The 26,779-nt window shown below is 44.3% G+C and overlaps 2 protein-coding genes and 1 long non-coding RNA gene across 7 annotated transcripts in view; 1 reads left to right on the top strand and 2 right to left on the bottom strand.

Annotated features, from left to right (window-relative positions):
- The window catches only part of LOC149523511 (uncharacterized), a 36,547-nt gene extending 35,419 nt beyond the window's left edge, over window positions 1–1,128 (top strand). The window contains exon 4 of the long non-coding RNA XR_016346955.1: window positions 1,012–1,128. This is a non-coding gene — a long non-coding RNA (uncharacterized LOC149523511). The remainder of the gene's footprint in view (window positions 1–1,011) is intronic.
- Window positions 1–13,115, bottom strand: part of PRELID2 (PRELI domain containing 2) — a 78,253-nt gene extending 65,138 nt beyond the window's left edge. For 2 of the 5 annotated variants that reach the window (XR_012896336.2, XM_014576270.4), the window contains exons 1-2: window positions 12,881–13,066; window positions 12,271–12,412 (exon numbers count right to left, since the gene is read on the bottom strand). Coding sequence is in view for 4 of the 5 variants with exons in the window: in XM_014576270.4 (XP_014431756.1) it covers window positions 12,271–12,412; window positions 12,881–12,939 (201 nt within the window). In the remaining variant the exon portion in view is untranslated. Of the gene's footprint in view, window positions 1–12,270; window positions 12,474–12,880 lie in introns of all 5 variants that reach the window. The other 3 variants (XM_006128552.5, XM_025187459.3, XM_006128553.4) reach the window with 3 other exon arrangements.
- A 4,342-nt stretch (window positions 13,116–17,457) lies between these two features.
- GRXCR2 (glutaredoxin and cysteine rich domain containing 2) lies at window positions 17,458–26,368 on the bottom strand. The gene is made up of 3 exons (XM_075900000.2): window positions 26,009–26,368; window positions 20,256–20,480; window positions 17,458–17,637 (listed from the first exon to the last, which is right to left on the bottom strand). Exons 1-3 carry the CDS (start codon window positions 26,366–26,368, stop codon window positions 17,458–17,460), a joined length of 765 nt encoding a protein of 254 aa, XP_075756115.2.
- Between the last annotated feature and the right edge of the window lie 411 nt (window positions 26,369–26,779).

Below are 26,779 nucleotides of genomic sequence, written 5' to 3' on the forward strand. Positions count from 1 at the left end.
AAATTACCGGACACAGGGACACCGGACAGGAGGGGAGCAGGGAAGGAACCGGCCGGCAGGGAGGAAGAGCTGGCCGGGAGGGGGTCAGAAGGAGCAGGGCTGGCCGGGGGGGAGGAGGGGGCAGAAAATCAGGGGGAAACTGGCCAGCGGGGCTGACCCGGGCTCATGCAGAGTCCGGGGTGCTGCCCGTCCTGCGCACGGTCCCAGCGAGGCGCACGGGCAAGTCCAAGCTCAGGGATTCCATCCTACCCCGGCTCTGCCCCCCTCCTCTCTACTGCATAGCTGCATACTGCCTGGCTGGTCGACATGCTCACGCAGTACCCAACTACATACTGATACTCATGATAACAATAAAACTTAATTAGAAAATACCACACGTTTATATGTCTGGTATTTTCTCAATTTGTTTCCTGGACAGAAAGCTCAAATACCAGGCTGTCTGGTCAAAACCAGACACCTAGCAACCCTACCAGCTCCTTTCCTGCTTCCCTTCCTCCAAACCCCACTCCTCTCCTTCCCTGCCATCCTTGCATTTCTCAGTCCTCTACATTCTACTATGTCTGCTTCCTCCTCACTGCTTGGACCTAGCAGGCAAGGCATTGAGCACACTGCAGAAAGTCTCTTCACTTCCATTTTCCATGCCTGGTACCCCAATGACCTGCAGCAGCCAAGAGTAATTCTATAGAAAGTTCGGCACCCTCTCTGCATCTCCCATGTGGAGCATGCTCAGTACAGACAACCAGGGGTTGATGAACAAATCTAAACAGTTGGATTTGGAGAACATTTAGTAGTGGTGAGGAAAGGGCAACAGATGAGAAGTGGCACTGCATATGGACCATTGAATGACTTGACTTGTAGCGCCTGGTTTTTCTTGTGGTAGCATATGCAGCACAGCAACTTCAATTGCAAGTTTGATTTCAACACAAATTTTTTACTTATAAAGCATGACTGTTTCCTTTATCTCTACCAACCCCATGAAGTGATTTGATGCCATCTTGTGGTCAATTCTAGGAAGACACTAAAACAGCCCACTCCACAGTACTTTTATTGAGGCCTGAATGGGAGTGTGCAGAAGACACAGAAGTGAATTTCGGGCAACAAAAACATTGGCAGAGGCAGGATGATTGGTATGTATCACTACTCAGTTTCATGACAGCATGAGGTGAGGAAGAAATGTAGCAAGGCTGCTGCTGTTTCACCCCACCATTTATAGTAGTTCTCAATACATGAAGCTGATGATTTTTAAATGATCTAATTAAATCTTAGCAAAGAGAGAGATAGTAAATGGATGATAGTAAGAGATAGTAAATGGATGCAGCAATATCAAGTGACTGGAGCAAGACCTAGAGGGAAGAGACCCCTGTTCTATTTTAGTAACACTTATCAATTATTTCTTTTCCATGCAGGAACAATTCATTAAGGTGGCCGATTAAAAAAGATGAGACTTCAAATCAAAGGGAGTTTAAAGTAAAGTAGTTTCACAATTGCCCTCGTGTTCCCCTATCAATTTGAAAGGTTTCACAGACAAGTTTTCCTGTTTTAAAATACTGCCTAAATCTCTATTGCTATGTGAAAGACCCAAAGAAATAAGGAGAGAAACTACCCAATTGATAAGAGAAACAGTAAAATGGAGTTTGCACAAACTGTCAAATGCACACCGGGAATGGAGAAGGCAGTTTCAGACAAACTTAATTATTTCTTGAGTGTCAGTGGGGCTCCATGAGGAGCTAAGAGTCCAGTTTGTAGAACTTAGCCATACACAAGATAGTATTATAGGTTGAAACTCCTTGGTCCAGCATCCTCGGGACAGGGAGTTTGCCAGACCAGGGGAAGCCAGCCCCTGCAGGCCACCAGGGTTCCATGGCCAACTGCTCCCTGCCAGGGGTCTCATCCAGCAACATCCATGGCCTTACTAGACACTCTGGACCAGATAACTATTATATGTCATGTTGGCTTTACGTTTGAACTAAAAATTCATTTATTATTTTCAGTAAATAGGACAATTGCAGGAATGGAAGGAACTTCAACAGGTCATGTAGTTCAGTCCCCTGCATACCTTGCAGGACTACACATTATCTAGACCATCCCTAAGAGGTGTTTGTCTAACCTGCTCTTAAAAATCTCCAATGATTAGTTGTACTGGTGATTATCCTGTTTTTTTATTGAAAAAAATTGATTTCTCATTTTATTGAATGCCAACAATGCATAATGATTGCATAACTCACTACTTATGTGATGTCTTCTGCAAAATCCAATGCCTTAAAACAAAATCACAAGAAGAACTAATCATGTGCACTCTTTTCAAATAGGACTTCCATTTAGAACAGCGATGGGCAGCCTAGGTTAGTAAATGGACCAGGAATGGTCCTCCATCTCAGCGGGCTACAAGATTGTCATAGCCAAGATGCTCTCCCTGAATAGGGTAGCTTTCTTAACTGCATTTGCATACCTAGAATCTGTAGGGTGTGTCAACTGAACTGTAGCAACATGTTGACTGGATGTGGAGGGAGCACATAGTCAATGCTGTGCATTATCAGCACGCTCCTTACTTCACGTGTCCTTGCTTTATCTGTGTTTCACTTTAGTAATACCAATTTTATTTTTGTTCTACTATATGGATGGAAACCAGCAGATACTGGTGACTCCGCACATGGGCAACAGTAAACAAAATGTCTTGCTGGCTACACAGAATCCCAGCGGGGTACCCATGGCCCAAAGGTTGTCCACCATGGATTTAGAAACAAACAGAAGAAGTCACACATGCTTTGCTGTTCCTCTAAAGCAATTGAAATAAAGATCCTAAACAACAAAGTAAACGGAATAAAGCACATAAAAATAAGTTAAAGGGATATATTCTAATCACACTGCTACTTACTGGGAGTAATTTATTGGGAAAGGAGACTTCTAGGAGTAAGTGCAGAGAGAAATCCATGCAGGTTACATTGATTTCAAAAGTATTTCAAAGCAAGGAAGAGTTCATCTTATACACTAGTTCAAATAAATAGAGCTCAAATAAAAAAAAATGGCAACATCAAAGGCTGGCAAAAATAAAAATAAAATAAATAAATAAAATATTCTGACTGATTCTCTTTTTTTTATCCCACAGAAATGAAACACTGACGTTGCCAAAACAGCTCAGCCTTCACAAATGTTTTTGCAAATATATAAAAATAAATGTATCATTTAAAAAAAAAAGTCTAGCAAACTCTGGCACAGCAACTAATCTGTGATCATCATTAACAATATAGACCTGGTTACATATGGATGTGTTTATTTTAAACACCCTGTTCATCACACTTGAACTAAATGTTTGCTTAGGTGGGCACAGATGCCAACTCAGCAGCTGCCCCATATGGCAATGGAAATTGTTAGTTGTATGACCATATTGCTTACAATCCAAAACAGACCATTTGGCACTATAGGTTGAACCTCTCTAACCTGGGACTCTCTGGACCGGCAATATCCATGGTCCGGCAGGACCATGCAATATCCATGGTGGGCCAGAGGCTAGAGCCCTGTTGGGGCCAGGAACCCAGCCAGGATGGTTGCAAAGGGGGGGAGGGCAGTGGACAAAAACCCTGCTGCAGGAGTCTGGCTCAGCCAACAGCAGGATCAGCAGCAGGTTCCAGCTGGACAGCAGACTGCTGCAGCGTGGCCAGGAGACCCAGCAGCAGGACCACAGGCTGCCAAGGCAGGGCAGCAGGACTGGTGGCAGGGGTGGGCTAGCCAGGAGGCCAGGTAGGAGTGAAGTGGGGCTGGGAGACCGGTGATGGGAGAGGGGCCAGAAATAACCTTCCCTCATCCAGCAAAATCCCTCCATTGGGGACTCGGGTCCAACCTGTACTTTGGATAGCCATGTAGCAGAGTCCATGCACATCATGGATGCCTCCCCAGCAACTATCCACAGAGCACCCATCAGAAAGGTGCAAGCATGGTCAGATTTGTACATAGTTTCACTTCTCCATTGGCAGGAAGCAGTGCACTGTGCATATTACTGCCCAAAAGCATAAATGGAGCTGCCACTTCATACCATATGCTTCTAGGTGTTACTCCAATTCCAAAGCTTGGACCCAGGGTTTTGGGATTACCTTGCACAAGAAAAATATTATGTGCCATGCAAGGACAATATATAAGTGTCTGCAGCAAGGACACGTAGTCATTTATTCTAAGATACAGTGATCAAAGAGAAATGATTCCACCTGATGATCATGATCCAATCCTGCAAATTGGGTAGGTTTTTAGAAGCAGCAAGCTTGACTTTTGCTTTTGCGAACCAGGGCGGTTTTTGGTCATGTAGACCTACAGCCTTACATTGAGGTACACGATATTAGAGAGAAATAACCAACAAAGTTACTTTGGGCAGGTTAATGGTCCTTTGTATGACTAACCCAAGATACCACATTCCAGTGTCTATACATGCACTATAGCAGTGTTTCTCAACCAGTGGTACACATACCCTTTGGGGTATGAGAGAAGTCTGGGGTGTACTTCAATACAAGTGAAATTTGGCAAAAAGTGTCTGGGATTTTCCCTTGCAAAGGGGATCAGGGAGAGGGCAGCAGCACATGCCTGTCAAATTGAATGCTCAGAACCGCAATCCGGATGTTGACAGCTGCTCTGCACAGGCGCCCCAGCGGCTGACGGGAAAAGTTTGCTGTTGGCGGTGGGCTTCAGTGAGACCCAGGGCAGTTCCAAGTTGGGGGGGGGGGGGAGGGGCGGGTTTGGGCAGGGAGAGAAATAAAAAAAAATAAATCACTTCCATGGCTGCCTCTCCTAGTTCATTCCCTCTCCAGCAGCCTCCCCAGGAAGGGCGGCTGGACCTGGAGATGCACGTTATCCCCACCCCTGCCAGCAGCTCAGTAAAACACATCCCCATCGCCCATTCTTCATGGCGTTGTGGAGAGGAGCTAAAAGGCGGTGAAGTGGCACAATAAGCTTTGCTCCAAAGGACACCCCCCGCATCAGTGGTGTAGTGAAAGGAGGGGACTGTTGCCCTGGATGCCACTCTAGGGGGGGTACCGAGCTGGAGTGGCATCCCCACGTGGCAAGTCGGATGCTGGAGGGCCACTTGCTCCCTTCAGGCTGGGCAGCGGCAACAGGCTCTTCAAAGGTAGGGTTACCATTCGACTGGTGCCTGGCTGTGGGGGAGGGGAGGGGCGGGGCAGGGCATTGGGTTAAAGCAGGGGGGCTAGGGCACCTGGCTCTGGGGAAGGGCATTTGGTTAGAGCAGGAGGCCTGGGGGTGCCTGGCTCTAAAAAATTATAAGTACCTCCTAAAAGGGTACTTTATAAAAAAGGTTGAGAAACACTTCACTATAGGTCATGAATGTTTGGAATCCAGTAACGCACACTGTGGTTTTCACAAGGGCTAATGGGAAGGAGGCTCCCTACATTCAAGGAGTCAAGGGGAATTCAATTCCTTAGGAATCGAAGCCCCTTTGACAAATCCCAGCTGTAATAGTTTTGTAAATTAAGATTAGTTGCACTTCTACAATCTCTGTTAAAGGCAACACAAAAACAGAATGGTAAAAGTCTGCAAAGGATAAAAAGGGGGGGTTAGAGGAAAGAGAGCAAACAGTCTACTTGTACTATGGGATTTACGATGGTAGCTAAGCTTATAGTTATTTCTTTCACTGGGTCAAGTTCCTAATTAAAGTAAGTAATGCCCTGCACTGTCATATTTAAAAGAGGATTATTTTAACCTTCTGCTCCATGCCTTTGACTGCCATAATTAGGCTCACTCTTTACTTCCAATGGTCTTCTCTCTGAAGTAATGTAGACGTCATTACAGAATATTATTTCTATTTGCAATGCTTCTGTACCTCACAAACTTAACAGGAAATAATGCTATGCCTCTCTTCTGACCCCAATAGGTGAACAAATTTTAGGGAGTAGCAGTGTTAGTCTGTTTCACCAAAAACAAGAAGTCCGTTGTAGGGATGTAAAATCCTGATCAATTAATCAATTGACATTCGGTCAGCCTAAGGTTAATCAACTGACTAAGTGAGATTCCAAGCAAAGGGCTGCTCCAGCTGGGCTGGAGTGGTCCCCAGCCCACCGGGTTCCCAGCCACAGTTGTGCAGGGCCAGCTGGCGAAGGGCCCAGCAGAGCTGCTCCCAGGGAACCAGTTAGTCATTACCCAGTAATTATAACCGGGTAACCAGTTACCCTCTAACCAGTTACCCATTCACATCCCAAGTCCGGTGGCACTTTAAAGACTAACAGATTTCTCTCTCAAAAGCTTATGCCCTAATAAGTTTAAATAGACACATTGAGTGGTTCTCACATTACAATAGGTAATTGCTTATTCAGGTACTCACACGGTCTCATCACTATTGGCCCCGGCCTACACTAGGGAGTTATTTCGAAATAAGCAGAGCATCCACACTACCAAGCCCATTATTTTGAAGTAAGGGGCTGGTTATTTTGAAATAACTATGTCAAAATAAGCATTATTCCTCATGGAAAGCAAGTTATTTCAAAATTGTGGTAGCGTAGATGCCCCACCGCTGCTATTTTGAAATAAACTACTTCCCAGTGCTTCCTGGAGCTCTAAGTCAAGATAGCACATCCACCTTAAGGGAGCCTGCCCCAGATGAAAATTTGAGGCTTCCCTGTAGGGCGGACACACTATTTCAAAATAATTTCCTTCCGTGGACATGCCTTTGGAAAGAAGCCACATTCAGCCTTATTTAATTAGCACTGTTGTCGCACTCGTCTGTCTCCCTTCCTTTTTCTTCACCATCTGAGGAAGTGAGTTGCATCTCATGAAAGCTTATGCTCCAATACCCTAATAAAAGTCAGTCTTTGAAGTGCACTAGACTTCTTCCTTGTTGTTTGACCTAAAAGTGACCCTCTGGGCTGTCCCCCTCTTTTCTACCCTTTGTATATATTCCAAATAGGGATTTAAAAACCCATTTCATCAATTAAATGATTGAACATTATGTATAACCACTTAAACAGGGGCTAGGGTTGCTCCAGCTGGGCCGGAGCATCTTCTCCCCCATGGGACTGCTCCAGCCAGACCAGGCCCATCCCACTGGTTACCCAGTTACCGCTGAGCCCGTAACTAGTCACATCCCTAACTGCTCCAGTGCCTACCAGCTAACCGGGCCTGTAAAGCCTCACCTTTAATGGGTGAAGCTTACTGGTTAACCTTTTACATCCTTAATTTTGAAGCACATCCTATTCTGATTAGTTAAATGCTGTGCATCATCCTAAAATACAGAGTTATTAAACAGGTCCATTTGAACTTGCCAGCCTTAAAGATCAAGACTTTGGGAACTAGGACAATTTTTTTTTCTAACTTTGCAGAGGGCAATGTGTGTTCTCCCTACATAGTTGTGTGTCAAGAGAGTTAGAGATAGGCATTTCTGTCTGAATTTGCTGTTCAACATTCTGCTATGAATGTTTGAGAAATAGATTGTGGAATATTGAAAATTTTAGCATTCCCATACAAGCAACTTTTGGCTTTCAGAGTACAGTATGTTTCCTTTGCAGTGAATTAGTGCAATTTAGTACTGAGCCACAACAACAACAAAAACAACCTTTTTTATAGGCTCTTAGTCACATAGTCAATAAGGGCATGACTAGACTTTCGAAAGAGGGATGTAAATTAGACAGATTGAAATTGCAAATGAAGCCGGGATTTGAATTTCCCACACTTCATTCGCATAATGGTGCCCGCCTGTTCTTTCTAAAATGGGTATTTTGAAACTGAAATCGCTGTCTAGACAGTTTTCAAAAAAGTTTCGAAAGGTCCTGTAAACCTCTTTTTTTTTAGTTCAGGATCTTTCAAAAAAGGGAGACACTTCTGGCACCACAGATTGTGCTCTGACCCAGAAGCGATCAGCAACAGGATGGGCTCCTAGGTGGAGAAGACTCTGCACGCTATTCCCAGCACTAACTCCACACTCCCACAGGCTAGGAACCTGCTGCTTCTGGGGTGCAGTATGGCCTGCAGCGCCATGTGAGGCAGATAAGCCCCTCCTGTCTCAGCCTTGACCAATGTTCCCTCTAAGCTGCATGGCAGCATAGCTTCATGGGTGACTAATCAGCCCCACCCACTCAATCAGCTACACAAAGGGAGCCCTGAGCCTCTGACTGGGTGGGGCTGCTGCCATGCAGCTTAGAGGGAACACTGCCTTTGACCCTCCAACCTCCAAAGCCAGCCCTTGTATTCCCCCAAGTTCTCATTCTCAGTCCCATCCTGGAGCCCACACTAGTCCAATTTTGATGCCTGTAACCCAACATACATTTCTTCAACTGGGTCATGAGGAAAAGAAAAAAGTTTGCAAACCACTGTCCTAGACCACAGGAGCTATTACTGAGATTTTGCTTTAAACACATGTACACACATGTTTGTTTTATTTCTCCTGAGGGGCCATGTTTTTCTTGAGTCTGCAGCTGCTCTGTTCTGATGAATCCCAAGGGATGTGCAAGTTACATTTTGGTCTGAATTTGGCCAAAACAATATGAGCCCATGTGTGGCTTTAGCAAGAGTTTACATTTTTGGAAAGCAATTTGCAGGATGTTCTCTACTCTACACCTGTCACTAGAAGATGTGCTTTAAAAAAAAAAAAAAAAAGTATTATTCGTGACTGACATCATGGAGATGCCCTGTGTTATACAGCTGTTGCTCTACTGTTACGGTCACATTTATGTATAAAGTATATGTTGCAGAAAAAGTGTGGGCACTGCTCTGGAGCCAGGGTCAGCATATTACAAGAGATTACAATTCAGCTCCAAATTATTTTATTCAAAGGAAGACAAGTGGCAAAATAAGAGCTTAGACACAGTCAGGAACTTGTCCTAGCCAGTTTACCAGAAGCTGGAAATGGATCACTTAATTACTTATTCTGTTCATGCCCTCTACTGGCATTGGCCACTATCAAGACAGGATACTGACTTGGCTCCAACTCAGACAGGCTCTCCACCTGCTGCAGCCTGAGACCGCTCAATATGACTGGTGGCTCCCTTCAAGCCAGTGATTCTCAAACTGTGGTCCATTGCCACTTTGTTAAGCAGGCCATGACTCAAGCACAGTCCCCCTACCCCCACAGCAGGGAGTCCATCCTGGAGCTCCAACTGCACATTGCCCTCCTCCCTCCCCCCCCCCCCCCCGCCATCCCAGGTTGGAATGCCAATGCTGGTTTCCTGCTTGGGAGGGAGGGGAGGAAGAAAGCCCCAAGCCTTGCCATCAGAACAAGTGGCTCCATGTGCTGCCACTCCCCCAGCTGGGGCAGAAGAGGGAGGGACAGCAGAGCAGGGACACACCGTCTGGAGGCTTTCCCCACTGCTCCCATTGGCCAGACCTGCTCCCAAGAGAGCACCCCCCTCCCATTCTCCTCATGTCCAGACCATGCACCACCTCCAACACCCCTCCCCACAGGCGAGAATCCTCTCCGGCACCCATTTCCATCCCTGACCATGCACCAGATCACCACCCCCTCCTTCACCTGAACTCCCTCAGATCCTATACCCTCTCCTGCTTCTCAATCCCCTACCTGAAGCTTCCTTCCGCACCCAAACTCTGTCTCAGCCCCTGCACCCCTCCATAGAAAAGTGTGGCCCTTTATGACTTACCAAAATCTTGGCATGCCCCCCTCCCCAACCAAAATTTACTACCCACCCCTAAGTTAGATAGGCCTATGGCCATACTGGACCAGGCTAAGTTTGTGTGTATAGGAGTGCAATGCAAAGAATAGAAATTTGCTAGGATGCAATGTGGTCAAGCCCAGTGCCAGCAGTAGACATTTACTTTTATTTCTGCTCCACTTTCAGTTAAAGTTTCACTTGTACAAGTCTATTTCCCATAGTAATATTTAGTGTTTGCTTTCTCTTTCCAAAATGATTATGCCATCAGGTTCACATCTGATGGAAAAGACTAACTGCAACACTAGATTTGCAGGTTCTCTAGGAGTATATCTATATTCAAAAGAAATATGATGTCACTATTATTTATTCCTGAACCATTTCTACTGACCTTTGGTCTTAAGAAAATCCAAAGTCTAGGCCTAAACAATTCAATCATGTCCCCTGAGCATATCCATATAAGGGCCCAATCTTGCAATGGAATCAAGTGTTCAGAGTTCCTCTGCCTTCATTCTGCCTCAGAGCAACATGATACCCATTGAGATGCAGCCTGTGTTATAAAGTCAATGTAGGAGCTGGGTTTACAGATGTTTACATGAACTCTCCCCCTTTTCTGTGTGATTTAAGTCTCACAAGTTGGCTTAGTTATACCCCTGAATGTGGGGGAGGAGGGTTAAGTGACTTGATTTTTCCCACCCCCCAGGCTTTTCCTTATGTGCCTACTTGATTACTTATCAGGGACCAACCTGCTATACCTTAAAGCAGGCATGTCCAAAGTCCGGCCCGCGGGCCAATTGCGGCCCGTGTTCCGGTTTAATACGGCCCCACAGGTAATTTGGCAATATCTATCTTTTATAGCCCCCAACTAATCCATATGTATTGAGATGAATACATTGTAAAATCTCAGTTAATGTCAATTGGTCTAAATCAGTTATAAATATATTTGGACACAACATGTATACTTGGTGTTATGTTCCTGTTCATATTTTTTGAACTTAAAAGTTGACAGACAACCTTTATTACCAATAATATGTAATGTACTTTACAATGTTCCTGACATATTTCAGCTTCTTGGATTTTTTTTTCCCATCTGGCCTTCAGATATGAAAGGCAGAGTGATTTAACACCTGTTTAGATTTGTCATCCATGTGACGAAATGAAAAGTATGCTGTTTGCAATAAACTTTGCATAAAATAGTTAATTTGCATTTAATTTTAATGGTTCAAAGAATGTCAGGCAAAATGGTCGGCCCTCACGCATGTTCACTTCATCAAATCTGGCCCTCTTTGAAAAAAGTTTGGACACCCCTGCCTTAAAGCATCCAGTGTAGATTAGATGCGTGGGTAAGATTTCAAGAAAACAACTTCTGAAAGTGAAAGGTAAGGCAATGTTGTAGAGAGAGTACGGCCTCCAAAATGACAGCCAAGTCAATAGTAAAGGTCTGCATAAAAGTATGCTTTCATCCAACTGAGAAACAATTATATCGAGACCGTTACTGATTACAGGAGTTCTCACAATTAACAGTTTCTTCTGGTCTCCACTTCCCTCCATTTACAAGGCTGCATAGGACAAAAAACACTAGAACATTGAGTCAAACAAAGACACTGCATGGAAAATAGTTGAAGGACCAATGGCAGTTTACAAGTCACTTTTGTCTGAATATTTTTATCTATTAGTATATGGCAATGACAACCAAAATTGATTTTCCTGGTATCTTTCAGTCATAGTATTCAGGGGCTGCACACAGGTGAGAAGAGGGAAAAAAACCCACACACACACACCCTCACTGATGTGGCCCCTGACTGAGAAACAGAAAGACACTCCTCATGTTCCCCTTGCACACCAGTGCCTGGGGGGGGGGCAAGCTAGATTTTGTGGGTCCCCCTAGGTTCTGGGATGTAGCCAAAAGTGAGGGGTTCAGTGAGTGGGAGGGGACTGAATGGAAGCAGGCTTGGGGTGTGGGTTTGGAGTGTGTTGGTAGATCTGGGAAGATGGTAAAATGCAGAGGCAGAGTGGAGATGTGCATCTGGGCAAGAAAGGTGTGTGGGGGAACAGACTGGGAGTGAGGGATCTACCCAGGAAGTAGGTTGAAGGAGCAGGGCTAAAATGCCCTGATGCTGGGTTTGGGAGGGTGTGGGTAAAGCCATAAGCCTCTGGGAGGCCAGATCCAGACAAGCTGGGGGGGGGGGGGGTCACATCTGGCCCCCACACCTTAGGTTCCTCATCTCTGCCCTATATAGTCAAGGCATTTCCTACCTACAGGATGGATCTTTCACATAGCAGCACAGGAGATAATATCTTCCTGTCTCTTAAATGTTTAAGACCATATAACTACAATAATTGATAGAGGAGCTCCAGAGCTGAGGTAGTAGCATCAAAAATTTAAAAACTCTTCATTTTTTAAAGTGAAGCACATTGACAGTGAGTGTTCCTTTAAAAAAAAAAAAGATTCATCTTAAAAGCAGGAGAGGGAAGAAGCTTGCACTGCTAATTGCCTTCTAACACTACTCAGTTAGGGAAGATAGGGTATTCAAGAGCCTGCGTGCTGTTTATTATTGTGATCCGAAAGGTACACGGGAAACCCTTGCAGCACTGGCTGCTCGTTTGGTTATATAAGTTTTAAGAGGCCCGTATCCATGCCCTGGTAACCACTGACTACCATTTATTGCAAACTCACTTTTTCAAGGAACAGAGACATTCCCAGCCTGCATGTGGACTGAACTTTAACTGAAGCCGGAGACAGGATTTGCAGTAGGCACCTCCGAGAGGAGTAGAAGAGCAAACAGAAAGATTTGCGCTGGAAAGGAGCTTGGGAAATTCTGAGGCATTGTCAAATCGGCAAAAAGTCAGAGACACTTCAGAGTGAAAATTCAGCAGCTACTAAGGAAGAAAAACAGACACACACACTCCGCGCGCACCCCAGTCATAAGAGCGCCTGGCCGGGGTCTCGACACGAACGCCCCGCAGATGAACGAGGGGTCCCAGGCCGCATCCTTTACAGACACCCCAGCTCTGCGTAACAGGGGGCGCCGCAGCAATGAGGCAGCTCCCCGGGGCATGAACAACCGCTTCCAACGCGCAGCGGCTCCCGAATGACACTGACCGCAGCTGCCCTCGCGGGCTCCCCTCACCGGGCCCCAAAATGGAGGCAGCAGCAGCGGGAGGGGGGAACGTGGCGGCGCTGCAAGGAAGCACCGACCGGCTCAGAGCGCGGGCTGAGCTCAGGCTAAGCCGCTTGGGAAGCGAAGGGGGGGGGGCGCTGAGCTGGGAGTTCGAGCCCCCGTTACCTTGCGGAGGTAGCTGGCCACCACCTGCTCGAAGGGGTATCTGTAAACCTGCTGCACATCCACCGTGACCCCCATGCCGGCAAACTTCCCCAACTTGCAGGCCGGGCTCTAAGCCATGTATAGCTCAGCGTGCTTGGGCCCGGCTCCGCCCGCTTGCCTGCAGACCACGCCCCTTTCCTCGAGTTTCCGTGGGGGGGCGGGGACCACCAGGGAGCGTGCACAGCAGGTCACATTCCGTCCCCCTTTCCACCCACCCCTCCCCGGCAGAGGTGCCCTCGCTCCAGGGTTGCAACTGGCCGCTGCCCCATTCCTGCCGTGCCACTAGATCCCGGGAGGCTGCACTTGTGAATGTCCCACGGCCTGAGCCGGAGAGGTGGCAGCTGCGGGGCATGTTCAGTTCTGCTCACTGCGGCTGGGTCCAAAATGTTGCTGCTTCTCCTGCCGTGTCATGTTTTATGTGTCCGCTACTTGCGGGGCCAGCAGCCAAAATTCTTGTCTGGGCCTTTAATATCTCTCGTCTTTGTTGTTATGTACCTTTGCTTTTCAGCCTCTGTAAGACAGACATCCGCTTCCCCCAGTGGTACATACAGAACACAACTGCTGCAGTCACCTTCCTTGGCTAGTAATAGAAATGTAGCCCTCTTAGTCTAGTCTAGTCTAGTCTTGCTGAAACAAAATACAGGACTATGTAGCACTTTAAAGACTAACAAGATGGTTTATTAGGTGATGAGCTTCCATGGGCCAGACCCACTTCCTTGGCTGTCACTATAACCACATCTCCCTCTCTCTCTCTCTCTCTCTCTCTTTGAATGCCCTGGCTGGCTTTCCTTGTTTCACTGCTTCAAGTTTAAGATTCTTTTCTTTACTGTCCAGGGTCATCATAGTTCTACCCCTCTCTAATTGCTTATCACAAGCCCCAGTCTCTTCCAATGTGCCTATGGGGTCATCCACATTCACCTGATTTTCAACTTATGCAAATATCTCTGCTCCTTCCTTAATGCCTCTCCTTGTGCATGAAACATAAAAGTAAACCTTAAGGTCAGTGCCTTCAAATTTCTGCCCAGGACTCATCTCTTGCACAACATCCATAAGAAATCCAAAAGGCAATATTGGCTAGATGGGGACATGAGGAGAGGGACACAGCTGGCACTTATTGTAACCATTTATAATAATTACACAAAGATAGTGCAAATGTAAATCATATATAAAGATTTCACATTTGATTACCTCACGGGCTGACCCCACCCTCCTATGTGGCTTGTTCTCTTCATTGTCATTCTTATGTGTAGTACAATAGTGTCTACAGCTTCCTGCCAAAATCAGGGCACCATTATTATGAATCATTATTATTTTTGGCATTGCTGTATCATCTAGGAATCATAGTCATGGATCATGGTCCCACTGTGCGAGGCACTGTACAAACCCTGAATGAACAGACAGTTCCTTCCTATCCCACCCCCTTCTCAGAGCAAGTGCTAGGCATTGTACCTAATGAGAGAGAAGAGTAGACAAGATGGACACAAGGAGTGAGGGGAATTAGAAGCTCAGAGAGGTGAAAAGACTGCTACAATCACAGTGAAATTTAAGATCTGAATCCATATCTCCAAACAGCCAGTCCAGACAGGACAGGTGCTGTATATGGTTCCTAATACAATGGGACAAGTATCCTAACGGGACTTCCATACCCAATGGAAATATAAATACCTAAATAATCCCACCATGTCTAATAAATGTGGCATTCTAAGAAAAAGCAAGCACATTATTCAGTGAGTAGTCCATCTTAAGGTATGTCTACACAGCAGCATTATTTTGAAATAACGTCAGCGTTATTTCGGAATAACAAAGTGCGTCTACACAGCAAGCCATTATTTCAAAATAATGGGGAGCTGGAGGACTTCTTACGCTGACTCCTGTAACCTGCAATGTACAAGGAGTAAGGGAAGTCAAAGGAAGAGTGTTCTTCCTTCAACTTCCTGCTGTGTAGACAGCACCAAAATTCAAATTAAACTATTACAACTTCAGCTACGCATTTGATATAGCTAAAGTTGCTTAGCCTAATTCGACTTTTGCCCTACTGTGTAGACATGCCCTTAGAAACTAACAAAAATATATGGAATCATGAGCTTTCGTGCGTAAAACCGACTTCGTCAGATGACCATTATCCAGTGTTTACTCAGTAAATTAAGAGTGCATGTATTCAGACACCCATGGCAATATATAACCAAAACAGCTGAATCAATATGAAAGGTAAAAAAATTATATAGCCCCAAATAATTGTACAACAGAGTACTTAATATTATGTGTCATTCATATACCTGGCTCACAAATGCACACAGACATAGATCCTGAAGTCCATACTTTTTATTTAGGCAATGTTCTTATTGAAGTAACTAGGAAAGAATAGATCTCAGCATTAGGTCCAGTGTTTCAAACAATGGAAATGTTAAAATAAGATGCCAGTAAATGGAGACAGCTGACAAAGAGAGGCAGAGACAAAGAGAAGCTGGCAAGGAGCACAGATAATAGTGTTGGAGAAGGAATCTGGCCAATGAGAAAGAATAATAAATATTTACTTTATAAATTTACATTTTCAGCTAATTTTATAAGTATTCAATTACAAGGCAAAATAATTCACATTTTATTTAGTTTACACTAGTGAAACTGTGAATAAAACCAACAAAATTCAAGAAAGGCATTTTGAAATGTAAACCCAACAAAATTTGAGGCCAGAAGTCTGCTCAATGAGAATTACAGATGTTGGAATATATTCTGTAGTTCATGCACAAATCAGGACCCCATCCTTTCAAATACAAGTTAAGGAAACTAAATGATCTGAGATATTACTATGCACTTTTTGAAAAGCATGGTTTTGATATCAGTTACAAGCATCAGAAGATCTGAGGACTAGGATAGCATTATTTCTAATAATCCTACTGTCTCAGAGAAACCTTATAATATACACATGCCAGCGTAGAAACTCAACCATAAATTACTCTGTCTAGGCTTACAACCTCAGCATGTTGAGGATATAAGAAGCCTCTTAATTCAAAGTCTCAGAGGTAATATGCAAGTTAAACCTTCATTAACATTACTCAAGAATATCAAGTGTAATAAGCTTTTAGAAAACAAAAAACTTTCCCCCTGTTTGCCTCCACTTTTTATGAAGCTCTTGTGTCCTGTGCTGCCATTGGTAGCCTGCTAACTATTTAACATCACTGCTTCAACTAAACTAATTAGAGTTTATATTTTGCAGATTACAACATGGGATTAATACCAAGCAACAGGAGCCCCGTTCACCAATAGCCTGATCTGGAGTAATGCTGAACACTGGCAATTCCCATTAACATCAATGGGAGCTGTGGGTCAGCACTTCTCAGGATCAGACTATAAAACTCCCCAGTTTTTCTATTTTTAATTTCCCTGTGGTAATTTCTCAATCAGGTTTCAGACCTGCAGAAAGGCTCTAGTCTGCTATTTAAATCATGCAATGGAAGAACTGCTGTGTATCATAACACTATATTTGAAATCTGCAGGAAATCCACTGCAGGGTAGAGTGAATTGCACCATAAAGTATCATTTCAAAATATCCACCAAGTTAAATCTAAAAGGAAGCTTTGCCAACATGCAGTATTGTTTTTATACATTTTTAAGTTGACAAGTTACTAACATGCTTAAAGCAGCGCTACTTCTGCCATTTATTAGTATTATTGTTTTGTTACAGGAGCACCTAGAGCACCTATAAGCAACCTAGGCTAGTGAATGGGCCACATGAGTGGCCCTTATTCAGCTCAGTGGGCTGCAAGACTGTCCTAACTGTCCTAACCAAGACGGTCTCCCAAGATAGGGTAGTTGTGCTAACTGTGCTTGTGTAACTAGCGTTTTCAGGGTGAGATGATTAAACGGTAGCAGCATTTTGATTGGATGCAGAGGGAACACATGGCTCTTACAGTCAACGTTGTGTGCAAAGAGCATGCACCAGACTTCACATGTCCTCACTTTACGTGCATGTCGCTTTAATAATACCATTAGGAAAAAAATCTGCAGACAGAAACCAGCAGAATCTGGCAATCCTGCTCATGGGCAATAGTAAACAATACGTCCCATGAGCCACAGAGAGAACCCTGATGGGCGGTATGTGGCCCTTGAGTTGTAGGTTGTCCACCTCTGACTTATCGGGTCCAGAAAAACATTGCAGCCCCACAATACCATGCAATAAGTAAACATGAAATCCCCGTCCTATATAGTTAAGCATGTGCTTAATTTATAAATAGGCGTAGTCTTTTTTACTTCAGTGGATTACTCATGTACCAAGTTAAGTACAATGTATGTTTGCAGGATTGAAACCTAATTTAATGAGAAGACGCAACAGGGACATGCATAAACAAACGATGGGGGGTGGATCAACAGAGGATGTTTACATATAGATTTATGGGTGTGCACAATGCACTCTTGCCACTTTTTAATAATCTACTATTGTACACTGATTGCTTTCCTACGTGAAGACTAGATAACATACTAAAATTTCATTGAAACATTGATCTGGGTACACATAGGAAGCAGAGGGATGATAGATATGATTATCGGGCACACATCTGGCAAGGTTGTAGGCCATTTTCATTGCAAGCAGGACATCGGAGTGCCCTGTAGGACTCTTTAAATCTGTTAGCCAACATTGAAAACTTGCTTCCATGACACAAAGAGCAGGGGGCCGAACCTGATCCTTTACACTGAGAGCAACTGTGCTCAGTGTCTCCTTCCTGAAACAAAAGAATGAAACAAATATCCTTTATTTAACACCAGACATCTAATTAGTAACACACAAAGTAGGAGAGAACTGTCACCAGAAGAGCCCAATCTAGAGGAAAATGCTCAGATAGGTACAACAGCTCAAGGCTTTGATACATTGCTCTCCCTCCTGCTTGCGTCGCCTAGCATTCTTGTCTTCTGACTACAGGCAGCTCTCCAAGGCAAGAACTGCATCTTTCATGTTTGTGGGACATGCCTAGCGTAGTGTGATGTTATCATCAATAATAATTATGGGTTGTGCGGAATGCAAGGAAGTTCAAGCTTCTTTCCTTCTCCCTTAAGGCTCGGCATAGCTCTCCATCTGCTTCTGCTGGCATTTCTCATCACCACTCTCCCCTCTCTCTCTTCACCAGTGAATCTTGCCTCATCTGTTCTTTCATCTCCTTCCTCTTTCTCTCCCCCTTCTCCCACACACCATCCTACCATATGTTGTCCCATGCACCTGCAACAGCCTCATGTGCCAGGCACTCGCTTTCAAATCCCTCTCAAAATTCCCTGCTTCTGCAGAGCCCAGAAATCATTAAGTACCTTCACTGGGAAAATGCATCATTGCAAAAAGGATGTCAAGTTTAGGTATTTGCATCTTTCATGGACCTCTACTGTGCTCAGCATTACAGCCCAAATGGTGGAATTTGTGGGCCTAAGTTAAGGTGTACAGGCAACCCCCGCACTTATGACATAATTGGCTGCTGGAGAACCATCGTAAGTCGAACTATTGTAAGTTGAACCCTTATTTCCCATAGGCACAATGATAAAATGAGGGTTCCCTTCCTGGCCCACTTTGCCTCCTGGGAGTTGTAGTCCCCAGCATATTGGGGGCTGTGCTGGATGGAGGTGGCGTGGCATGAGCTGCTCGTAGAGCTGGCCGGTGGGCTGTGCCGGGTGGAGGAGACTCGGCGCGAGCTGCTAGCAGAGCTAGCTGGGGGCTGTGCCGGTGGTGGTGTCGGCTGGAGCAGGACTGTCGTATATGCAGGGGGTCCACGAGGAGTAATGGTAGTTCGAACTAGGAAGCCTAGTTCGAACTACCTAGTTCGTGCCGCGTGTAGCCGCGCGGCACGGGGTTCGAACGAGCGGGGATTTAAAAATGGCGGTGCCCCACTTATGCAAATGAAGCCCGGGAAATTCAAATCCCGGGCTTCATTTGCAATTGCGGTATGCCTACATTACCCCACTAGTTCGAACTAGCGGGGTAGTGTAGACATACCCTATGAGAGTATCATGTAGGGAAAGATGTAGCCTCCTGAGTAACTAGGTCCCAAACCCATTCAGAGCTTTGGAGGGTAATACCTAAACTAGACGGCCACATCTGAAAATTTGTCTCCCCTTATCTGTTTGTATCCAAAACACGTTCCGCATTACTGTATGTGCTACTAACTGGGGGAACGGTGTCTGCACTTTTGGGTAATGATTTTGAGACATCTTAAGGACACCCTGAATGTGAGCATCCACCCTCTGAAAATCAAGCCACTTTTAGATGCCTCACCTTCAGCATCCAAAAACTAAGGCACCTGAAACCACGAGTCACTTTGGAAAACCTAAGCCTTAAAAGTTTCCAGAGAAGGCAGAGCATTCGGTTTCCCCTGTACGCCAATGCATCTGAGCCACAAACAGATTTTGTGTTTGGAGAATTTCTGTATGTAAAACTACACCAAGCATAAAAGGTCAGTTATTGATTTGCAAAAGTTGTAAGTCTCAGGGATGCCACTGCACAGCGGCACTGCATTCTGGGAGCCCACTGAGGTCAGACTAATCAGAATCTTGGCCAGGAAAGAATGGCCTGTGCAAAAAAAATGCAAAACCTGAATCTGAAATATTTCTGCTGATATTAGAGGACCTCCATTACAACCTCAGTGCTGACTTAGTCATGTAGTCATAGTGCTCTGCTTTCTCAGGGGAAAGGATCCACTCTAAGGCCTGGTCTCTTATTCTATTGGGAGACTGGGACAAAGGATCTGATCTAGCATCCATAAAAGTCAATGGAAGGCCAACTGACTTCACTGGGGAGAAGATTCAGGACAAAGTAGCACTTCAGACTTACAGTACCCATCCTCTGGGTGTCAGGGATGCCCTGCTGCATATATAGTGATCTCCTACAGTTGATCTAGGAACAACATTGATGCTAATGATTCCAGCTTTCAGGTGAAGTAACTAGTGACCTTGCTGATGGGCAGGCCCGCTGAAGGGGGGACAAAGGGAGCAACTGCCCCAGGCCTAGCAAATCAAAGAGGCCTGGCTCTCCCAGATGTTGCTACTGCAGCAGCAGCAGCGGATGAAGCCTTGGGCCATTTAAATTTCTGCCAAAGCACTGCACCGTGTGCCCCAGGCAGCTCTAAGGGTTGGGGAGACGGGGCATGCCTCAGTCTGGGCAGTGCTGCAGGCTGCCTGCAGCCAGCCCCACCCCTTCTGCCACAGGTCTCACCCCTTCAAACCCATTCCATCTTGCCCAGGCCCCAGTGAGGCTGTCAGCTCCCCTACAAATGGGTGAGCTTTGAAGTGGGGCTGATGTGGGAATTCGCAAAGCCCTGAGGACACAGCAGGAATGGGGAGGAAGCATCACAGCCCACCTTACCTGCACGGACTGGTTGTGAGAAAGTTGGTTTTCTGCATCTTCCACATGTCCATTGATTTGATGACCATCGCCTTCATTCCCATCTTGATACATGAAGGGACAGTCGTCAGCGCCCTCGTTCTGGATGATTTTTTTCATCAGTTCTTTCTTGTCCATTGGCGCACGGATGATTTTCAAGTTACTAGTGAAGATCACAATCTTGCCAAAGTCTAAGATGGGGGAGGGCTGTAAAAGAGATACATTAGTGCCTCAGCTGTACAATATCATCACACTGTACACGGCTGAGGCAACAGCAAATTCTGCTGCCTTGGTGATTTCCAGAGGGAAAAGCCCATAATGCTCACTCCAGTTCACCCAATAAACTTGCTCTGCAGATTTTAAAAGGAGTTCCACATACCGAGTGCACATTGGGTGCTGAGCTCTGTTAAAAACTGTGACCCAAATCTGGATGCTGGGCACCTCAAAATCTAGTCCTAAACTCCTTTGAAAATCTGGTCCTGTTGGGTCTGATTCAAAGCCCATAGAAGTCAATGGGAGTCTTTCACTGATTTCAGTGGACCTTGGATAAGGCCCTATAAGCCTCATGAATGAATTGCATCTTCGAGCAAGACAGAATTCTGGAGTCCATCTGTTCATTTCTGCCCCAAGTGAAGTAAAAATGCCCTGATTTGGGATCAGCAGGGGAGAACTAGGGAGGAAAATCATTGCTGCATTAGAAAATGACCTGTGCCTTTTTGCAGTTGAGAAGCTTGCAATAATTTATCTCCCCAGGATTTTTCCAAGCACATCTTCACTGTCTGATTCTGCCCAGAAATGGGAGTGCTGAATGAGCTCAGGAGAGTCCAGAAGATTTGACATTTCTTAACTGTTGTGCAGCTTTAAAAGATACAGATGAGTAGACAAGAGTTTGGGGCAGTCATCCAAACAAAGGCAAATGTCTTAGCAACTTAACCAGGAATAACACAAGTCCTGGCCAATACTCCCTCTCTTAAATGTAAATTCCAACACCCAAGGCTGTGCATGAGCTATTAGAATAGTGATAGAAATGTAGCCGTGTTAGTCTGGGGTAGTTGAAGCAAAATGCAGGACAATGTAGCACTTTAAAGACTAACAAGATGGTTTATTAGATGATGAGCTTTCGTGGGCCAGACCCACTTCCTCAGATCAAATAGTGGAAGAAAGTAGTCACAACCATATATACCAAAGGATACAATTAAAAAAATGAACAAATATGAAAAGGACAAATCACATTGCAGAACAGAAGGGGGATGCGGGGGGAGGGGGGAGAGGGAGGAAGGAAGGTAAGTGTCTGTGAATTGCTGATATTAAAGGTAGGGAGAGTGGGATGTTTGTGAGTTAATGGTATTCTGAACTGTCATTCATGTTAAAATTCGACACTTGCCAACAAGGACTTAACAAGAATTTGAACTATCTCACCCATTACCAAGACAGTTTCCCCAATTATCACCTGAATACCATTAACTCACAAACATCCCACTCTCCCTACCTTTAATATCAGCAATTCACAGACACTTACCTTCCTTCCTCCCCCTCCTCCCCCCCCCCCCCCCGCATCCCCCTTCTGTTCTGCAATGTGATTTGTCCTTTTCATATTTGTTCATTTTTTTAATTGTATCCTTTGGTATATATGGTTGTGACTACTTTCTTCCACTATTTGATCTGAGGAAGTGGGTCTGGCCCACGAAAGCTCATCATCTAATAAACCATCTTGTTAGTCTTTAAAGTGCTACATTGTCCTGCATTTTGCATGAGCTATTAGTTTGAATAATGGCTCTCAAGTTTGCCTAAACATTTGATGACTGAGTGCATTATTGACCTTTCATAGCAAAAGGTGCTAGAAAAGGGGCAAGGTGTGGTGGTTAAAGCACAAGTCTAGGAGCAAAGAGCTCTGGGTTCCATTCCAAACGCTACTCCAAATTCATGTGTCTAAAGCTAAGTCACCATAGGCCTCATTCTCAGATCTGCTGAGTACCTGCAGCTCCCACTGAAGTCAAAATTGATGCTTTCATTGGAGCCAGTGGGTGTGCAACACCTTTGGAAATTGTGTATCAGCCTTCCTATTCCTCATTTCTCCTATTTGTGAATGAGCATAAACATACTTACCTTCTTTGGGGAAGGAGGAGCTTCATTTATTAAAAGTTTGTAAAGTGTTTTGAAATTCTTGGATGGAAGAAAAACAAAACCATCTAAATCTAGAGTCTGTTGTATTCTCTACCTGACAATAAAGAAAGGGAGTAAATAAATGTTCCTGTGTGCCTTGAATTTATATTCCTTTTTACTGATTTTAAAGCTCGCCTGGGGGCTGTCAAGCACTTCTACAAAAGCAGTAAGTTTGCTCACTTGGCCCAGTTCCTCTTCTCCCTCTACAAGCATCATGCAGTAGTTTCCAATCCACATCTTGGTATTTTACTTATTGTATTGACATATCACTCTACATAGGTATTTGTGTCTTAACATGAAGCAATAAGAAATGACACATTGTTAAGAGATACTATCCCAAGTCTTCAGCTGATGCAAATTGGCCAATGGATTTACACCACTGGATGGCCTGGCCCATCTTCTCCCCTTCCAATAGAAGCAAACGTTTTCAGATTAGCTTAAGTCCTTACCTTTTGTTGAGCAATTTTAAAAGCTGCATATTTAGGATGCAAGCATGGTAACTATATATTGAATGGTTGTTGATAGAATACCAGCTGCATTTTGGATAGGGTGATTACTAATACTACCACCACTTACAGATGGGGAAACTGAGGCTAGGTGACTTGCCTAAAGACACAGACCAGGATAGCGGTTGCAATGGGTAGTACCCAAGTCTCTCAATACCCTATCCATTGCTCAAATATTCATGGTGATTTGGAAATCATGCACTAGGCCAGTGGTTTTATACTTCAAGCACTCTGGTGTAACACAGTGTTCATCTCAAGGCTTTAGTTAGCAATGAGTGTTAACAGGCTTTTCTCTGGAGTATTCCTGCTGGTGCCCAGGGAGCCATTTTACAACTTTCAATATCCTTAGAACATTGTTCCCATTGGTTCTCTAATCCTTGTTCAATAGATTGGCAGCTCTGAAGTCAGACATTCCCCATTTATCTAAAGTCACAGAACAGCACAGGCCACAACACAAGTTTCCCCCTACAGCCACTATCAGAGTACCTAGACTACCCCAAAGGGGTGACAAGGTATCTCTGTCTCAGGACACTGAGTCCTTCTAGATGCTAGTTACACTGGGTTTGCGATGATGTCAGCTGAGTTTTTAGTAAGGAGTGCACACTGTTAAATCCCACCAGATACTGCCATCTGACAAGTGTTGGGTAACAGCTGGTTATTATCAGCCTGAGCTGGACTTGAATCAGTGACCTACCAGTGAAAGGCTCTGTATCATGGGCAAGACACCAAGTTATCTAGTCCCATTCATCTTTTCTGGTTATTCTTTTTTCTCCCCAGAAAATATTCACTTTAAATTTTAGGCCTCTACTTGTAACATCAAATACTGTACCCAGTCCTAGCATGCTTATTAGTTTAACATAGCTATGATAATACATGTATAACTACAGCATGATTCCTTATGTATTATGATTAGGCTTATCAGAATCTGACAATATTTACATAAGATTGACAATGGTAATGAAAGTTAGGTACATAAATAATTAATCAAAGGGAGAAGTTTAACATAATCCCTGCATATCATAGATAGATAGATAGATAATTTAAAGGGTCATGTGCATCTGTATTAATTGCTTCATTCTGCCTGGTATTTTCACTCGATGTACATTGGCCAGATATAGTTTGGAGTTTGGTTGTTTTGGGCTTCTTATGGAGTATGAGAGATTGGCCACAGTTGGAGATGGGAAACAAATGCTGTAAACCAGTGCTTCGTGGTTGTACAGTGTATCGATATTCTAGATCGGGGTGGGCAATAAGCCAGATGTGGCTCATCAGAGTTAGCCCCTGATGGACCACCACACTTTATTTATCTGTGCCTCCACAGGTACTGCTTCTTGAAACTCCTATTGGCTGCAGATTGCTGTTCCCAGCCAATGGGAGCTGTGAGAAGCAGCATGGACCAGGACACCACTTCCCACAGCTCCCATTTGTCGAGAATGGTGATCCATGGTGAACAGAAGCTTAAACCAACTGTACCTGCAAAGGTGCAAGTAAATAAAGCACCAGCAGCTGGCTAGAGGCTAACCCTAGTAAATCATGTCCAGCCCGTGGGCCAGTTATTGTCCATTGCTGTTCTAGATCCTTGGTTGGGGTATCTTTCTCATCTAAGGAAAGTATTTTCCCCTTGATTAAATGGCCTGCGATCCATAAACAGGTTTTTTTATGGGTTTGTTTTTTGCTTGTTTTTTTTTTGTTTGTTTTGTTTGTTTGTTTGTTTGTTTGTTTTGTCTTCCTCTGCAGCATGGGACATTGTTTGCCTGCTGTGATCATCTGGGCATATCTCATCTAACCAATTCCCTGAGGGTACATCTACACTTGCCCCCTAGTTCGAACTAGGGAGGCAAATGAAGCATACCGAAGTTGCTAATGAAGCACGGGATTTAAATATCCCACGTTCCATTAGCATATTTGCGGCCGGTCGCTATTTTAAAATGCTGGTAGCCCAAATTAATTCGCCGTGTGTAGACATGGTAGTCTGATCCAAAACCCTTCCCTCGAATTAACTGTTACTCCTCATTGCACAATATTTAAATCCTGTGCTTCATTAGCAACTTCAGTATGCTTCATTTGCCTCCCTAGTTCAAACTAGGGGGCAAGTGTAGACATACCCTGACATTGCAGAGCCCTCAGGCCCTGACGTGGGCACTTTGGTCTCTCCCATTCTCTCTGTGTGGCACACAACCATTTAGTTTCCTTAGGACTGAAATGTTTTAATCTAACTCAAGTCTTTGGGCCTAATGTAGGAGCATTTGGGTTGCTAATGGCTAGTGATTTACAGGAGGACAGACTAGAAGCTAGTCTGACCTTAAACTCTACAAAATGATGTTAATTAAATAGCTGGTGCAAGCCTCGGATTTTTAAAGTACCCTAAGGGAGTTTTGAATTTCTATAAGCTGTGGAGGTCTAACTCTCTTCAGTTCTTTGGAAAATACCAGACTACATGTAGGGTCTGATGCAAAGATACAACACAGGGTATGCAATAAGGATGTGCCACACAGCTGTTAAACTTCCAAAAAATCTATCAATCATTTTCTACTTATTTCAATACACTGGGCCACATTTTTTAAAAAGGGTTTCAATTTAGATCAATGGCATCTGCCATTTGCACCTACAATGTGAACCTAATTATATTTGGATAAATAAAACACACACTACCATGTGAATATGTATATATTACCATACCAAAACACTGTATTACCCATGGAATTTCCCCTCTTGAAAGAGGAGGACAGACAAAGGAATCACACATAACACAGATAACAGATACTAGCGACTTCTCTTTAAGCACTACTGCAAGTTGTGCACATGCTGCTGTGGGGAACCTATACTGTATATGGAATGAAATAGAATAGAATAACTGGTACATATAATTTCTGTGTGCTAAACCAAACGTGCAAAGATCAATGCAAATTTGTGAAAGCTTTGGACAGCATGACTTTATTAATTAATTTCATTTTGATTTGAGACACTTCAGGCGAAGAGCCAGACACCATAGCCTAAAAGTGGACTCGATTTAAAGCCACTTTGCATTTGCAGCCAGTATAAAAACCTGACATGGATATTACTTACCCTGTGATGATCATCACTTGCTTGGTAGTCACTGAAAAGTGGAGTGTTGCTTGTTAGATTGTACTTGCTACCCTCTTTGAATATACTGATCCTTTGGGCAGTCAGTTTGGCTGTTGAATAAAACCTGGATGCTGGTGTCTCTCCAGCCCTGTAGAAATGGTCCCCTGACTCAAAGGTGTGGTGGAGAAACCGGTGAGTGGATTCTTCCTCTGGAGGTGCCAGTTCCTGGCCATCTTCATAGACCTGCTTTAAAACCCGGCCACTGTATGCCGAAGAGATTTTGAACCTCACTTTGCGGGGTCTTGCCTCATACCTCTGACTTAATTTCTTCTGAATCTCATCCATTGATATGGATTTCATGCAGCAGCTCCCAGAAATCAACTCAGCAAGGAGATCTTTGGGGTTACAAGAAAAGTCTCTTTATTTTCTCCCTATCACACAATGTATAATTCAGGGCTCCTATTAGGCCCTCTTGTGTTACAGTCAAGCTGACACCACTGTATTAAATATTGATGGATGCTCATGAAATGGAATGTAATTGTGGGGGTGAAATATAAGGTAAGTTTCACTGAGCTCCTTTGAATGATAAATAGGCTGGTTTACAAAGGCAAACAGGCGTTAACATGGGAAGGATGAAATTAAACTGGGACACCCCACACTCAGTCCTTACAGCCACAGGAACCCTTTCTGAATATTGTCACTAGAATCATTCCCAACATGCCACACCAGCAGCTTTTAGTGTTTTTCAGAGAAGGACGAAAGTTAAGAGGG

The sequence above is a fragment of the Pelodiscus sinensis genome, chromosome 16 (assembly GCF_052426305.1).
Source record: "Pelodiscus sinensis isolate ZL-2025 chromosome 16, ASM5242630v1, whole genome shotgun sequence".
Lineage (NCBI taxonomy): Eukaryota > Metazoa > Chordata > Testudines > Trionychidae > Pelodiscus > Pelodiscus sinensis.

Bases quoted from the DNA above. Each gene is read 5' to 3' on its own strand.
- GRXCR2 (XM_075900000.2), bottom strand. From the start codon at position 26,368: ATGAAATCCATATCAATGGATGAGATTCAGAAGAAATTAAGTCAGAGG. The intron at 20,481-26,008 runs GTAAGTAATATC...TCTCTTTTACAG, and splicing joins CAAGTGATGATCATCACAGG to CCCTCCCCCATCTTAGACTT. The intron at 17,638-20,255 runs GTAAGGTGGGCT...CTTTTGTTTCAG, and splicing joins CTCACAACCAGTCCGTGCAG to GAAGGAGACACTGAGCACAG.